A 16551-nucleotide genomic window follows, 5' to 3' on the forward strand; every position below is an offset into this window, starting at 1 on the left:
CAAAATTGTAAGATTATATCTCTCTTTTGCTGCAGCGCTAAAGGTTAATCCAGAACATGGCCTGTTGCACTGATGGTTCTTACTGTGACTCATGAAGAGCTACACTGGCCAGTTCAACCAGTAATTTGTTACTATTACCATTTTCCCTTTTAAACACTCCTACTCTTTGCACAAAGTGGTTGGTTTGTTTGGTTTTGGGTTTTTTCTTCTGGAAAACAAAACAGAAATTGCCAGATTAATTTTTTTCTGCATTTTAAATGATTTTAAAATGAATTCACATATTCCTTATTTGCTCGCTAGTGTTCACTTTGAGCAATGTAATATCTCAATAGTAGCTGTAAAAATTGCTGTCAGTCTTATATGGTAATAGAAGTGTCATATAGAAAATATAAAACAATGCAAAAATCTCACATTTTACAATTCAAATCTTAAAAAATACCATTCCAAAGTAGTTGAGGGTAAAAGCAATTTCAAGGTTAAAAAAAACACAGAGCACTGCTATAAAACTCACAGAGAAGAGCCATTATTTAAAGCCATAGCTCTTACCTGTCTTTCACAATAAACTTATCTTGATCATCAGTTTCCATTTCTTCAGGTTCTTCATTCACAGTTTTAATTATACCATTTTCTTTGTTTTCATCATTCAGAAACTCATACCGCCCATGTTCTAAGGCTGCTCTCCAAGACTGCCTGTCTGTAACCTGAAGAAAACATACAAGTTTGAGGTTTCTAAAGAATCAAAGGCCACAAACTTACTGCCAATTACTGTCTACACTTAATTTAATTATGCTTTCGGTAAAACTCATAGCATGCAAAAGCTCTCATTTAAGTTACAGACTCGACGGCACCACTGTGCTCTTAAGTATTCTACAGTTCACAAATACCTTAATAGCCCCCAATGTTCCTTGGTAGATCCTGTCTTCAATATCCAAAAGAAAATCTCTAAGTCTCAGTTCCAGCTGCTTCTCTGCAGATAGGCGAGATCCATCATGGGCATTCTGCAGCCTTCCCCGTACTACAGGAGGTCTGATGTCACTTTGAGGTTTGTCTGCAAGAATACCAAGTAACTTCTTGTTAGTGGACTTCATTCCATAAAGTAGCTGGTGGAGGAGGGAACAAAAGCAATACAGGGCAGAACAAATTAAGCACCCAGGTTCAAAACTCCCTTCCTGTAGCGACAGTTCTCGATACCAACATCTCCATGCCAACTAAGACATCCGATCCAGCCAAGTGGAATATACACTTAAAGGAAGACCTATAGATTAGCATCTGCTCATTCCAATACACAGGATGAAAAATTCTTGTCAATATAATAGTCATTCTTTTTTCTTAAGATGCTTTCTAAAGCAGGAGTTAATCATCAACTTTCTGCTATAAATGCAAGAGAAAAAAAAAAGAAAGAATAAAGTCACATTTTGACTATTTTTCCATATCTGATGGCCCTTACTTTACAGGAGAACCCCTCCGTTTTCCTTCCTGCATGGATCTTTATCATATCAACATTTAAAACAAGCACGTGCAACTGACAAGTCACAAAAACTAACTGAACAAGATATAATACCTTTTAAAAACCTAACTTTAAAACCAAACAGATAAAGATGACACAGGCACAAACTAGTAAAACCAAACAAACAGTTTTACAAAAAGTAAAGATTACACAGGCACAAACTAGACTGACTGCCTCCTCTAATTAAAGGGGAAAAAATAGTGAATTTATGAAAAAGAAGAGAAAAGCTGACAATGAGCTGTCAAGCAAAAACCTCTTCATAAGAGAACTGAAAATTCATGCAAAAGCTCAAAAGCCACAGGAAAGAGCTGAAAGTATGCCCAGATCCTAAATTAGTGCTTGCAAATCTGCAGAGGTGGCAAATGTTTCTGTTTGCAGGATTTACCTTAAATCCTATGAGTGCAGTGATCATGCAAGAACTTAGAGTTACTTTATAAAACATTACCATAAAGCTGCTGTTAAGGAAGTACAGGATTGATTTTTAAGATGCTCTCAATTGCAGAAACAATTCCTTGTAATTGAAAGTAACTATGCGAATATTCTCAAAATACGTACTAGCGTACTCTGATGTCTAGATGTCAGAAATGTCCTTTTTGGTTTAAAAGAAAAAGCAGAAATGAAATGTTTTACTCGTGATCAGAACTGAAACAGCAGCAATTGGCTTACAAATAATTGATGGGCTAAAGTCAATGGACACTGGAATAAAATCAAGTAATAGCACACATGAATTTTATTTCCATGCTCTTTTGAGTGGGAATTGGAAAAGGCAGAAGGGCAGTCTACAGCGCAAGAGAATCATGGAGTAGTTCTTACTTGTCCTACAAGTTCATTTGAGTGAAGGCAATAGGACAGCAGAGTCCACTGCAGTAAAGCTCCTCCCCAAAGTACAGCTACACGTGGCCACTTACCACTGCTTATCACACAGAGGCAGCGACATTGGTACCGACCACTGCATTTGAATTTTAAAGTGAAGTTCACAGCTGCCTTTTTTTTTTAATAATAATAATAATAATTAAAAAAAAAAAAATCAATGTTATTCTACAATTCTAACACTGAAAGAAAATAAAAACCTGAGATTGAGGAAATCAAGTTGCTTCAAGGCAGAAAGCAACACACAGAAGACAGATAAAGGAGCAGCAACTAGAAAAATAAGGAACCACCCATGCAAACATATCAGAAAATGATAGAGATTTTCTCACCAAAACCCACAAACACAGCTGTAAGGCCTCCAAATAAAGCTTCATTACTACACAGAAACTGTGCTGTGCTAGTTTCCGCCAAAAGAAACGGTAGACTGGTTATGGATTTAATAGTATCTGACATGTTCGAGGCATGTCCTGGCATACACACTCCGGTACAACAGAAGTCAGCTCTGCTGTGAATAAATCTCCTTACCCCCCAATACAGATAACTTGAAATTCTTACAGTAATTTGGCATAATTTGAGACAAAATGCAATTTCTTAAACATTACTCTAGGGAAGTTTCATTCCAGTAACATCCTTTACCCACCAGCACACCACAAACAAGCCAGTTGCAAGGGAAAAAAACATAGGTCTAGGATGGTTTTAAGTACACTCCTACATTTTGAAACCCATAAAAACAAATACTGCTCTGCAGGTGTCTCCTCCTATAACAAGCCTCTGCCAAAGAAGAAAATGAAAAAAGAAAAAAAAAAAAAAAGAATAATAATATCACAGAATCCACTGCAGTGACATTAACCCACACAACAACCAAACACAGCTACACTATTTTTTCCCTCCCAAAGGTTTTAGTGTGACCCCACAAAATGCTATCCTTCCCTTGTTCACAATAGGCCAGTAAAGGCTTTTGAATAATTTCATGCATTATAATGTTATGAAAGAACAAGTCCTACTCAACAAATCAAGGTAATAGCAATTGTCTCCCTTTGCGATGTTTGTCTGCAGTGTCATATCTTGCGTCTCCTTTCCTCATACTGGAAACAAGGACATCAGATGATCAATATTATGATTTACCTTTAGCCGATATTAATCTCTAGCTCCCCATAATCTTTTCCCAAAGCTCAAATTACTTCCAAAGGTGTTTGTTTACAATCCCGTTTTACTAAGCAGTGAGATAACAGGGAAATTAGTGCTTTTTTTTAAAGCACAAAACACTAGAAAAACACCACAAAGGTCTCATCCTTTTTTCTTTTTTTTTTTTTCTTTCCAGATGGATCAAACCTCTTTTCCACAGAGTGAAACAATGCTTAAGAAGAATTCTTACTTCTTAGGAATTACAATTAAATGACAATTAGAGGTTTCTAGAACATTATATAGGATTTACAGCTGTGGAAGCAAGTTAAGATCAGGAACCTTTCATTTACCTGGAATATGGAATTTTTCCACAGGAAAACTGCTTAGTTGTTCATATATTCTACTTTTCTCTTGTAAAAGAGTTTCTTTTAAGGCACTCTCCCTATGTCCTCGGGAATTGAGAGCCTCTAGGAGTTGGTCCAGTTGTTCCCGAGAATTGTAAAAGCACCAACGGTTTGGTTTATATACTGGCCTTGGCACCTCTACAACAACACTGGTGTGTGAATCTTGGTCAATATTGGAGGTAGATTCAGAGGATTTCAAAGACTCTCCAGTTTTATTGAATACCTGAGGTTCATTTGTGCAAGACTGTACACTATTCTGAAAGGAAGAGGTTCGAGGCAACAACATATCTTCTGTGAGACCAGAATAGTCCTCTTCTATAAACAATCCAGGAACAGAGGGGAAAATCCAGTAGCGTCGATACAGACGGTCACGACCTAACGGGGTGATATTTGTGCAGGCTGTTGCATTCTGAATCTTTTCTAACAGTTCCTTCTCTTTCTTTTGTTGCTCCTGTTTTAAAGCTTCTTCGTCTTCAGCAGTAAGAGGTTCACTCTTTTCACAAGTGGCCTCTTCTTGTCTGGTGAATTCTTTATATCCATTTTGCCCTCTCCTTCCTAAAAGTTAAAGGAAGAAGAATGATAGCAATATGCTTATAAATTCTTTCTTTAACCAAAATGTCAAGTAAAAGGTTTTGGTTCTGTCCCTTTCTGACTATCTAAACTTAGGCTGTCAAGGACCACCAGCTCAGTCAAGAAACAACACTGGTTTTATTAATGAAAAATTCAAGTAATTAACCCCCTTCTCTCAATAGAGGGGAAGCCATCTTTAGTGGCATAGTTTCTGCAAAGTGGAAGTACAAGTCTCATTTACTGCCATTGTCATTTTTAACACCATAAAACAAGAACCAAAATTCTAAGAACTTAAAAGTGTGTCATAAAAGTATCTTATAATGATAAAGTCAAATTCTAGAATTTCATTATTGAATACAAACTATGTTTTGGACCTCATTTATCATACTCAAAAAGATCAACTTAACTCCCCCCAAGGACCTCAAGCAAGACCAGAATCCCTATATAAGAGCTTTTATTGCAAGCTCAATTATGTTACTTTATCCAATTTTTTAAATATATACACTACTATTTTTCCCCCCTCATCTTGTACCATCTGAAAATACTCCAGTTTACCAAAGAATTAGATCCTGATAGTCATCTAGAAAAGTACATCTTGTAATTAACACATGCAACTGTGAAAGATTCTGTCAGCACTCAATTTCTACTGATTTCCAGTGTGACGTTCAGTTTCTCCAATTGTAGGAATGAAATAAGACTTGTTTGCCCTCCAGGCACGACGTCTCAAACATGGGCATCCAAGAAACTTGAAATTCTATTTAAGACCTCATTGTTTTGCTATCATAAAGCTGTAGTAAGCATGAAAACCTGTATTACTGAATGACTCAGAATTTCTATCCGAGGTACTGTTAGGGACTGTACAAGTTTGTAACCTTAAGTCCGCATCATCCAGGACTTTCACTAGCACATACACGAACACAAAGCCTTCACAGGAGAAAGACACAGATGAGCTAGCAGCCCAAAGCCATCAATAATTCATCCTCCTTTGGTGATACCTACGTTTAATTACAAATAGCAGGCTGTGCCATTTACTGCACCACAGCTCCTACTACCACACTGCTGATGAAATTAAATCTGGGGATGAGCCTGGTTGCATTCTTGTATAAAAGGCATGCTGCTTCATTAACAGAGGCAAATTAAACCCAACCACTCAATAGAGCATTTTCTTTTAAAACACCTGTTGTTTTTGCAGCTTCCTAATAAAAAAAAAAAAAAAAAAAATCAAAACCACATCATAGCCTATTAGACAAAACACCTACAACTCACTCTCCCTGAGAGCACTACTCCTAACTGTAATGTTTTGTCAGGCAACTGCCTGGGGTCTTTTAGACAAAAGGGGAATCCAGACAGCAAGTATGGAAGACAAGGAGAAACAGAACTGAGAAAGAACATACAGCTGACTGCTAGACCTACATCAGGCCAGCTCAATGCGCTTCATAGCCCATAATGATCATGTTTGAGTGAGAGTTTTTCTTCTTTTCCTTTAAAAATTTACAGGAAAGATTGATATTTCATAAAAATTTACTATAAAAACCAAGAACTTCCTGGGTGCACACATGCACGTGCGTGTGCATACATGTACACAAATGGACAAATACATTATAGTGTTACCTCTTCCTCGTTTTTTGTTTGGTCCCAGCTCTTCTTCATCCTCTGTCACTGTGTCCATGTCTTGCTCTTTACGTTCAATCTCTTTGCTCTCTGTACTAGTATCAAGGTCTTCCCGTTCCTCCTCCCTGACACAATAAAAATAAACAAAAGGTGACTAACTGACCAACCATATATTAAAAGCTGAATGGAACAACAACAAAAAAAAAAACCCACCCAACAGAATATAGCATCTTCAACACAAACAGTATTTTCCTCTCACAAATACTTAAGCTAGTAAAAGACCTATACTGCTTTTTAAAAATAAACTTTAAGCCATAGAATATATTAAAACCTAGAAGAAACACACTGAACTGTAAATGGAAAGTTCCATATCAAAGATTAAAACCTGCTCTTCGGTATTCACTCTTTCATCTAAAGAGCATTATTATAATCAGATCATTTTTGGAAACATCTTAGTGCAGTTCTACTGACCTGAATTTTTTCCGTGAGTAAAAAAAAAATTTTTCCTTATCAAAATGTATACCATTCTATAAAATGCTTATTACACATTTTCCCCTCATCTAGCAAATATAATTAAAAACCTGCAGAACTACATGTAACCATTACAGGAAAACATTTATTTTATTATTTTTCCTCAATTATAGTTTCAAAAACATAGCACAAATCTGTCTTTGGCCCATTGCTCACCTTTTGCAAGCAGATTTATTTAACTAACTCCCTTCCTCAAGCAGGTAAAGATATACTGTTGTATATACACTTTGCTTTTTTTTCTGGAATCATATACAGCTGCATGTGCATGAATCTTACCACCTGAAACCATACAGTTTTATTAATAGAACAAAAAACCTTGGGTTTATGGAAGTCACCTGGGATAGCACAGCATTTTTTTTAAAAATGCTATTAAATTTGATTCATAAACTGTTATGTGAGGTCAGTATTATCTAGCTCAGATCAGACCAAATCCTCAAATTCTAAAATGAACTAGAATGGTGTATTATGAACATATTCTTAGATACGAAATCAACACAAGACAAAAAGTAATAAAAAACCAAAACAAATTAGATTTTGCAAGTTTCTCTTGTCAGTAGGTAAAACTGTCAAGCTTTCACTAGAACTACGAGTATAAAAAAAGTTGATTTTAAAAATACAGTCACTTTCATAAAGCAATTCTAGAACACTAAAAAAATAAAATCAACATTAAGGGCTATATGCTTAAATTAAAATATATCTTTCTATATGATCAAGTCAATGAAAACTACATAGGTAAAGTCCGGCCACATAACTGAAAAGTGCTATATCATATGTATCACAGTAATACCACGTATCATACCCAACGGATACTTCTACAGCAGGATTTCTTTGCTCCTCTTCTTTCAGCTTTTCTTGTTTCTCTTTCATTTTTAACTCTTGTTCTTTCAACCTTTCTTCTTTCCTCTTACGTATCCTAATAGTAAGAAGAACATAGAAAACCAGTTGCAATTAATCTAGTTATCAAAACTGGCCACATCTTTTTCTTTTATGCTACAGCATAACAGTAATGTTGGAAAGCACAATGCTTAGCACAGCAAAATTTCAGTCCTGTCTAAGGTCTCAAAAACCCAGCATAAAACACAAACACTACCATTGTTTCTCATATACCTTTTGTAAACACGGAATTAATCTAATTTGTAGCAATAAAATTTAGCTTTCCATATCCTAGTTTTACCTTGCTGCTGCCGCCTCTCGTTCTTTGCGATGCTGTTCTGCCTTTAATTCTCTGAATTCCTGTTTTGCCTGTCGTAACACATCAACGGAGTCCTCAATGAAGTCTCTAGTGGAGACGAGAGTCAGAAGTTTCCCACAGAGAGCATGAAGGATCTTCATCTTTTCTCCTAATAAAATTCAGACCAATGTTTATATTTCATTATACAAATGATAAATAAGCCTTACTCTTACACACTCCAGACATAAGACTGGTTCTCACTCGAGAAGTGAACACTCAAACATTTGTAGTGCACCAGCTGCCCTTGCAAAGAGGCATTTCCTGAAATATCTGCTTTGCTCAGAGATGTGAGCCTTTACTTTTAATAAATTAACTTTTAGCAGCAAAAGAAGAACTAAAATGCAATGCTGTCTTCAAAATGGAGATAAAGGAACAGTAGATTATTTTTTTCTTCATTTCTAAACAGCAAACAAAAGACCCAAACCAGAACAGCAATAAAAAGCAGGGTCTGAATCAAACATTCTGATGCTTCTCTCAGACCAATCCCCTTCTACAAGTAAAACTAACATTTTTAAAATGAGATTTTTAAAAGCGACTCAGAAGTAACGAGATTGCCTAGCTCTGCAATCTCTGATCTGGTGGGACCTGCTTATGGGTGCCAGAGCAAAGGGGGTGGGTGTTGGTCTAGGTGACCTCCAGAGGTCCTTGCTAACCTAAATTATTCTATGATACAGTAAATTTTGACCATTATTGATCTGAAGCAGTTAGAAAACTGATCACTTGACGAGCAATCTAATAATCTCTAACATTTATTGTCTTTCATTACCTGGCAACAAATCATACACTGAGGTACTTGAAAGTTTCTTCAAGAGACCAGGATTACTTAATCTCAGCTCCATGCAAGCATCATCAGTAGCATCAAACCCTCCTCGTTTCTGGTAACGGTATTTTGCATTGGCTGATGTTACATCAGCACCTGATGCTAGAATGTGAAGTCTGAGAATCTCAGAAAGAGTGCAGCTATCAAGATCCAAGTTTTTCAAATTGCAGCCTACAGTTGAGAAGAATGAACAGTTATTTTATATAGACATTTAAATGTACATAAATATTAAAAACGTGCTTTAAAATACAGAGCAAAATAAGAACAGTAACAAAACAAGAAGTGAAACCCACACATACCCTGATGTAACTGGGGCCATGCAGCTGCCAAAGTTGCAACTGCAGACAGTGCAGATTTTGTGGGGTCTGCATCTTCATCCAAAGCCTCTGTTAAATCTTTAAGGAAATAAACACTTTATTCTAGTGAAAATTAAAACTTGTACTGTGGAGGGGAGGAAAGCAAGCCGTTTTTTAAAAGTTGCACACAAAGCGAGAAGAGGGCCAATATTTACAAAAGCATCAATGTATTCAAAACTCAATTCAACATCCAAACTAAAATGTACACATCTTTAAATGCAAGTAAAAATCCAACTAAAAGCTAAGGACATGCACCACATGCTATATGCTTCCCCCCCCCTATATATATAAGCCGTTAAAGCAACCACAATGCACAAAACATGCACAATGGCAACATAAAAGGCAACAAAAAAAATCCATAAACACGCTTGAAAGCAAAAACAAATAACAATGCAAAACCACCTGTATTTCATTCCTTCAAATGAACTGTTATTTCCTATCATAATTTTGTTTTTAGGAATGACCATCCAAAACCAATCACACATTTTGATACTGGTTATCAGCATTTACTCTATACTTTTCATCTGTAACTGAGATATAGCCTTACTGTTCTGCACAAATACAATTACTAAGGCGTTACAAAGAAACCATATTTCACCAAAACAAGCATCTGCACTTAATAAGGAGCACCACACATTAGCAAACTGACCAAGAAAGCAGGGCCGTGAAAGGGAGAAACAGCAAAATTCCTGTTTCTTAAACAAAAGTTTCCTTAGCACTTACAGGTGTTTCTCCAGAGGGCTGGCAGAATTTTTTCAGCGTTGTATGATGTTTCAACAATTTTACTTTATTCAAATCCAAATCATAAAGTAGTTAAAGTCAAAAAAGAGCCACAAATCCAAACTAAGACTACATAAAAAGCAAATCCACAACAGTTTTGTCCCCTTCTCACTGTATCTGTGTAACACAGTTTGAGAATATGCTGTACACACCCAAACCCACGGTGTTTTCTATTGCAGAAACACTGCCTGTACAGACTTTAAGTGAGCGGACATGCTGACTACTACTAGTTTGGTTAGCCAGAATTACAAAGCTGAGAACATGCAATTCTTTTACAAGAAAGAAGATGACTAAACAATAGTGACAAGAAATGACAGATCCAAGGCAAGTAAAAGATAGTAGATAAGAGTCCTGCTCACAGCCCTGGTAAACTAGAAGCAAACCAACAGATTTTTGCAATTGCCAGCCCCATATAGCAAGATTAAAATATGAAAGTTACATAACATTTTTTCTGATCAGTCCTATGAACAATAAAGAGTCTAATCGACTATTCTATGGTTACCTGATAATGGAATCCTTGCTAACATTGCCCAAGCAATGCTCTCAATAGTTAAAAATACAGTTTAATTGCTAAATTCAGCAGTAATTAAAATACAGTCTAGAATTGTTAACGCCGTATCAAATCTGTAACTTTATTCCAAGAGCAGCCTCTATTGCTGAAGATAATGCCTATGTTTTACATAAAGACATTTTATAGATTGGATATAAAGTGTGAGAATACGCACAGTCTTCAACAGAGGTATTAAAGGAACCTTCCTGTACCTCCCCCCTCTTACAGGGGAACCATAGAATTCACTTGACCTCAAACAGGGAGTGCTCTTCTGTTCCTATCCACTTCTAATGAAATAAAAACTAGCAGGAACTGTCAAAGCTTCTCTTTTAACTAGTCTGCAAGTTTTGCAGTCCATAAACACAGGGCCACATGAATTTGGAACAAAGCCTGCACTTTCTTCTGATTAGTGGTTAGCATATACCAAATGCCTCTGAAAATGTGACTGTGAGAGCCTTTACTGGAAAAACACAGGGACATGGTAGTATCTCGGAGTTGTGGATGCATACTTCAAGTTTTGAAGGACAATGAATATTGAATTCTCCATTACGGTTGTGCTGGGGAGTTTTAGTTTTTAATTTAGTTAGGTACAGATTTTTTATTTTTTTTTTTTTATAACTACCAATAAAGATCTTTGAGAAGATTAGGAAAATGCTTCATCTCCTCACCCTCAGGAGAAACATCTAACAGTGATGAAGGAAGAGGAGGAAGGTGAAGGCAAGTTTCCCTCACCTCCAAAACATAAGCAGTGCTGTTAAAAGCTTATTATGCTTTGCTGGATACGATTGTAGTAACAATGAGCTTGCTTTTCCTCTATTCCCCCCAGACCCCACCCTCTATGCCCAATATAAAGCTTTAACTTCAGATAAGAGAAAAAACAAGTCCATTTACATACAATATCCATGCATAATAAGACAAGGTTAAACAAAGGAATGCCATAAATCATGCAGTTTAAAGTTAATTCCAGTGGAATTTCAGTTTTTCAGCAGTAAAATTAAGGATCTGACCTTTGGTCTCAGCATCAGCTATTTGATCTTTGGCCACTTCCTCTTCCTCTTCGGCCATTGCCTGAAAGATGGCAGTCAGGAAGAAAAACAGCAATTCACATAGTGGGCCTTCAGTGTCATTTCCTACAAGAGCTTCCTCTAAAACTTCTGTGAATAAAGTTTAAGAAGCGTCACTTTTGCCGCAAAGTTGGAAAACAATTATGTTCTGAAGAATGAAAACATTTTTTTTCCTTCAGGTATGATAATCAAATTACTTTTCCATAATTTACTGCAAATATTCCTAAGGTGATGCTGTTAGAAAGAGTGTTAACAAAACATTATTTTCTTAATATAAAACTGCAAGAGTAAAGTACAATAGACATTTTAATAAGTAGATTAACAGCTTCTACACTGAAATTAATTTTCATTTTATAAACACTGCAGAATTTGACTGTGAAGAGAAAACTGGATTGATATGCATGTTTCAGCATCGACACATTAAAGCCGCACAGAAAATTTTGTAGCGCTGGCACTTGGGTGCATTTAAACTGTTTGGCTCGAGAAGGGACACCACAAAATTGGGGCACCTTGCCACATAAATGACAACTTGCCTAAAGTCACTCCTTCAGGAAATTCATCTTGAAGATCAAAAAGTTCCCCAAAAGCATACAAAAACTCCAAAACCATCAGAGCATCACCGAAGATCTCGGGAGGAAGTCTTGTCTTCACTGGCATTGGAACAGGAAGTTCCTGCAATCCAAATGCAACAACTTAATAACGTATTCAGTTTCTTCAGAGCACACAAGCAATTAAAACCAAACAGCCTATGATTCAAAGGAGTGTATTTGTTGGGCTTCTTTGTATTTTACTGACAATAGTTCTGCAAGACACATAACCAACTACCATGGTAACATCTGTGGTAGTACTAACTTCAAAACCCAAAGAGTTTGCAACTTGGATGTAAATCTTTTGAGATAAAAGTTTATTCATGTTCATGAAGATTTTGTATCTTTGTATAAAAGAAATCAAATCCACTAGAAGTTAGGAACACTGCCTGTCAAGATTCTTTAAACGTGTACTACTTGCCAAGACTTTTGAATTGAAGTTTGCAGGAACTGTCCAGACAAGCAAAAATAAACATATTCTTAAAAAGTCACTCATTATTGCTTGCAAAGACAAGCAAATAAAAACGCAACACATTCACATAAAAACACACCCACCTAATACTAGGATATGCAAGATCACATGCAATGACTGAGTGTTCTGGTATTCGGGTTTTTTCGATGGTAAGGCAGTTATGATAGCTGAAGACATTTTAAAGGGAGCTGATATAACCATGTAAACAAGACCACTTAACAGAGACACCATTTCCAAACCACAGATGACAGCATTTAACACTGAGTTTGACTTTCAAATTAGTATCTTGATGTAAGTTTTCAAGATTTGTCTTCACTTAATGTTTCTTAGCAGACAGAATCAAACAATTTCCAGAAGGATGGCTCCTTTACACAAAGGTGGTTCACAAACATTAACAAGAAGAATGCCAAATACTATGCTTTCAGAAGAACACAGGCATTTCATACATTTCCAGAGAAAGGATTTTTTTTGAAAAGCAGTCTACGGGTGGATCTTTCTTCTCGCTTCCTCACCTAAACTGATCTTTATTCATATGCTTGTCAGTTTTCACTGTAGTGATGATACTACTTTCCCACTCCTCCCCGTTTCTTTTCCAGTTGAAACATAGCAGCACTGTTTTGCACCACTTTCTCTCATTTTGACAATGCTCTTCCCTTTCTTCAGTTTCTTCTCGCTTTCTATACACAGCTAAGAGTTTTCACTCATCTTCAAGAGCCTATACAGCTCTCCTTGCAAATACATTCAATTCTCACGCTCCTCCCAGCCACTGCTATCTCCTCAATTCATTTAACACTCTCCTTTATTCCCACTTGTCCTCCGTGCTTCTGTCACGTTTCCCTGTGTATCTCAAATAAATCCCGTCCTTGTGTTTCTGACAATTTTGCCTCCTTTCACTATCCCCTGCCAAATTTTATCATAATAAAGTGTAGATAAATTTATAGTACTAGGCAATCTTCCGTTATGTACAGCCACACTATATTCTTGTTTAGAATGTTAAGTTCTTTGCAAGGTAAATTCTTGTTACTTTCTATAGGTTTCCAGGATCATCCAGAAAGATACTTGTTAAGCAAGGATAGTGCTGGAGTTTAATATCAAGAGAATGTCACAGCGATTAACAAGCTAACATCCTTTTTACCTTTTGCAGCCAAAAATTTGGTTTCTTCATCACTCAAATCTTTTGAGTAACACAGGTTTATTCTAGGTGAGCTCATGCTGTGCGTTTAGCAGAACAGTCAGGCATACTCAACACCCTCCACTCAGTAAGGTCCGCACTTTAAAAATACATCTATTCTACATTAAGACTGAGAACAGTCTGTAAAGTTTTGCTCAAGTGTGAAAACGCAGGCGTAGATGATCCTACTAGCATCATCACTGGGAAGTATGACATGACTGCAGGTCATTCACTACTCCTAGCATTCAGATCAGATCTAGATTTGCCTCTGCATTAGGGAATCTAGTTGGGGGACCCTGTAAAGTATGAGCTTGAGCTATTCCAAATTCAATCATACCTTAAGATCATCACACTCCATATCTTCTCTAGGCTTACTCCACTGTTTCAGGTATTCAACATATTTTCTTTTTTCTTCACGCAGCTTCTCTCTTTCCTGAAAAAGTGTGTCACAATTGTATATAAAATACGGTCAGATCACCCTATTATAGTTTCTAGCACTGCGCCACTTATTATTTCAATCACACTGCAAAATCAAACTAAAACATATTTAATTAGAATGTAATAATCTAATAATGTTCATTTTGGATACGAAGATATTGGCAAAAATGTTAGAAGTAAACGTGGGGATATCTTATTGGATTAAACATGGGGTTTTGTCGATTTTTTTGTTTTGGGGTTTTTTTGTTTGTTTTTTAAATGGAAGTGGCTGAGGAAAAAAATATCTAAAAGTAAGAGTATTTATGAAAGTTGCTACAAAAAAAGACCATCAAAATAGATAGTGGGCGTGGCTGTGGTAAAATATAGTGAAATAAATAATTTCTTCATATTCAAAGTGACAGAAAGTTACTTAGCAATTTCCATCCAAAGAGAAACCACAAGGAAACCCACAACCATTTAATATGCTGTGAATCTGATGCAGTACAGTGTCTCTAACATTTAAGTAGAAGACAACCATCAAATCAAATACTGTCATGCATTATTGGAAAAAAAAAAAAAAAAGAGCCACCACATTGCTTCAGAAATAAGTTCAAAGCGAACTTTTTGTGAACTAAAATTATAATATAGAATGTTATCCAGAAATACAAAACCATAATTCTATCTTATAACTACCTATTCTTCTAAAGTGCATTTCTATGAACTCAAAAATACACAATGGAAAATAACTTAAAGCAGATAGCAACTATGAAACAAGTAAACTAAAAAGACATTATACTGTTCCTATATAAAACACACATACTGCAAAAGCATTACTTTTTCCTTTTCTATTTTGAGTCTCTCTTTCTCTTCTTTCCTCTTCATTCTCTCTTCTTCCACAATCTTCTTTAATTCTTCTTTCTTTTTTTCCTTATCTTCTTTCTCCTTTTTCTTAGCTTCTATAGCATTTGCCTTCTCTCTTTTTAATTTAGCTTTTTCAAAAGCTATAAAGGAAAAAAAACAAACCAAAGTTATTTTTTTTTATAAAATGTTAATTTTATTTAACTGTGCTAAATAGACTGATCTTTTTATAATTACCATATGAAAAAGATATTGTTATGAAGACTGAATTGTTTCTATGCCAACCAGAAATTCAATCACTTGAAAGTTCTTTAAAGAATCAGAATTTTAAGCCTAAGCATTATACATGTTTTACAAGGTTGTCATCACCGTAATAAAAAAAAAAAAAATAAATCTGTTTTTATGAGTATACAGAAGTTTATTACTTGTTTATTGGTTTCTATCAAGTGATATAAAGATGAGAATGCATTCCAACTGCATATAATTACAGCAACATATTTAGTAATGACTGCTTAATAAAAGAATGTCACAACTAGGTGTGGCACATAACCATGAAATATTTGTGATAGTAAAAACTTTTAAATAAGTGATCCTTAAATATTTAATTATCACAATTACTGAAAGTCAATACATTTGAAACCTACTTAGTATTTCAGTGGGGTTTGTGCAAGTTTTACTTCTGTTATACAGCTTAAGCTGAACTTTAATTGGTAATAAATGTTATTTGCCTGAGGAGATTCAGATTTGTAGTTGTCTGCAGAAGAACAGCAGTATACAAATTTCCACTTTCTGTGGACAGACAATATCTGTCAACCCACACATAGGCTAACAAATAAAAGGGGGTCAGGGGGCTTACCATTTTAATTGAATAAACAGGAAAGCTAGAATCACAAATGAAGAAAATGAAAAGAGATCCTTACTTCTATTACCAAGTGGATGGCACTCAAAAAAAAAGATTTTGATTAAATTTTCCTATAAAATTCTGAAAATGGGCTAGATCGCTTTTACAGATAGCTACTACACATACCAGCAATGGCTCTCACCCAGCAAACAAAAGCAGTGAAGCTCATCCTCCATATTCTTCTACATACTGAGAAGGCTGAATACCAAGGTACTTGGTATTTTGCTACCTTTTCACATCGTTAGTAAAGTACTACAGCAGCTTCTTTATAAGATACTTTATGAATGCCAGTAATTGCCATTCCAATTAAACATTATTTACAGGTAAAATATTTAGATTAATATTCTATTACATTCATGTAGTATATTTGAAAGTGTACTTTTAAGCTTATTTTATGGATGGGAACATACTTTTCAAACAACATGCATAAAGTGTTGCTGGTTTCAAATTAAAGAACTGCATCTTTTTTAAAAGTCTATAATCATGGGCAAACATTGGGCCAAAAATGAACACACAGAACCAGTACAACACCACAATGTTTTTTTTTATTATTATTATTACTTATTTGATGCATTCATCATCTTTTTGTGTCCACAAAGAGCAGAAAGCATTTACAAAGTCTGAATATTAACATGCTATGACAGCTTTCTAGTGAGGTGGCAGAAAATACGAAGAATACATTTGGATCTCCACGTTATGCGACTGATTTCAAGGCTGATTGCTCTT

At 35.7% G+C, this 16551-nt stretch overlaps 1 protein-coding gene across 1 annotated transcript in view; it reads right to left on the reverse strand.

The window, feature by feature from the left end:
- Positions 1-16551, reverse strand: part of BAZ1A (bromodomain adjacent to zinc finger domain 1A) — a 65504-nt gene that overhangs the window by 18145 nt on the left and 30808 nt on the right. Inside the window, exons 8-19 of the mRNA XM_082484883.1 lie at positions 14901-15067; positions 13987-14082; positions 11953-12091; positions 11363-11509; positions 8969-9064; positions 8616-8840; positions 7793-7958; positions 7418-7531; positions 6088-6212; positions 3853-4461; positions 885-1048; positions 547-701 (exon numbers count right to left, since the gene is read on the reverse strand). Of these exons, the coding sequence (XP_082341009.1) occupies positions 547-701; positions 885-1048; positions 3853-4461; positions 6088-6212; positions 7418-7531; positions 7793-7958; positions 8616-8840; positions 8969-9064; positions 11363-11509; positions 11953-12091; positions 13987-14082; positions 14901-15067 (2203 nt within the window). The remainder of the gene's footprint in view (positions 1-546; positions 702-884; positions 1049-3852; positions 4462-6087; positions 6213-7417; positions 7532-7792; positions 7959-8615; positions 8841-8968; positions 9065-11362; positions 11510-11952; positions 12092-13986; positions 14083-14900; positions 15068-16551) is intronic.

This window comes from Vanellus vanellus (genome assembly GCF_965231255.1).
Source record: "Vanellus vanellus genome assembly, chromosome: 6".
Taxonomy (NCBI): domain Eukaryota; kingdom Metazoa; phylum Chordata; class Aves; order Charadriiformes; family Charadriidae; genus Vanellus; species Vanellus vanellus.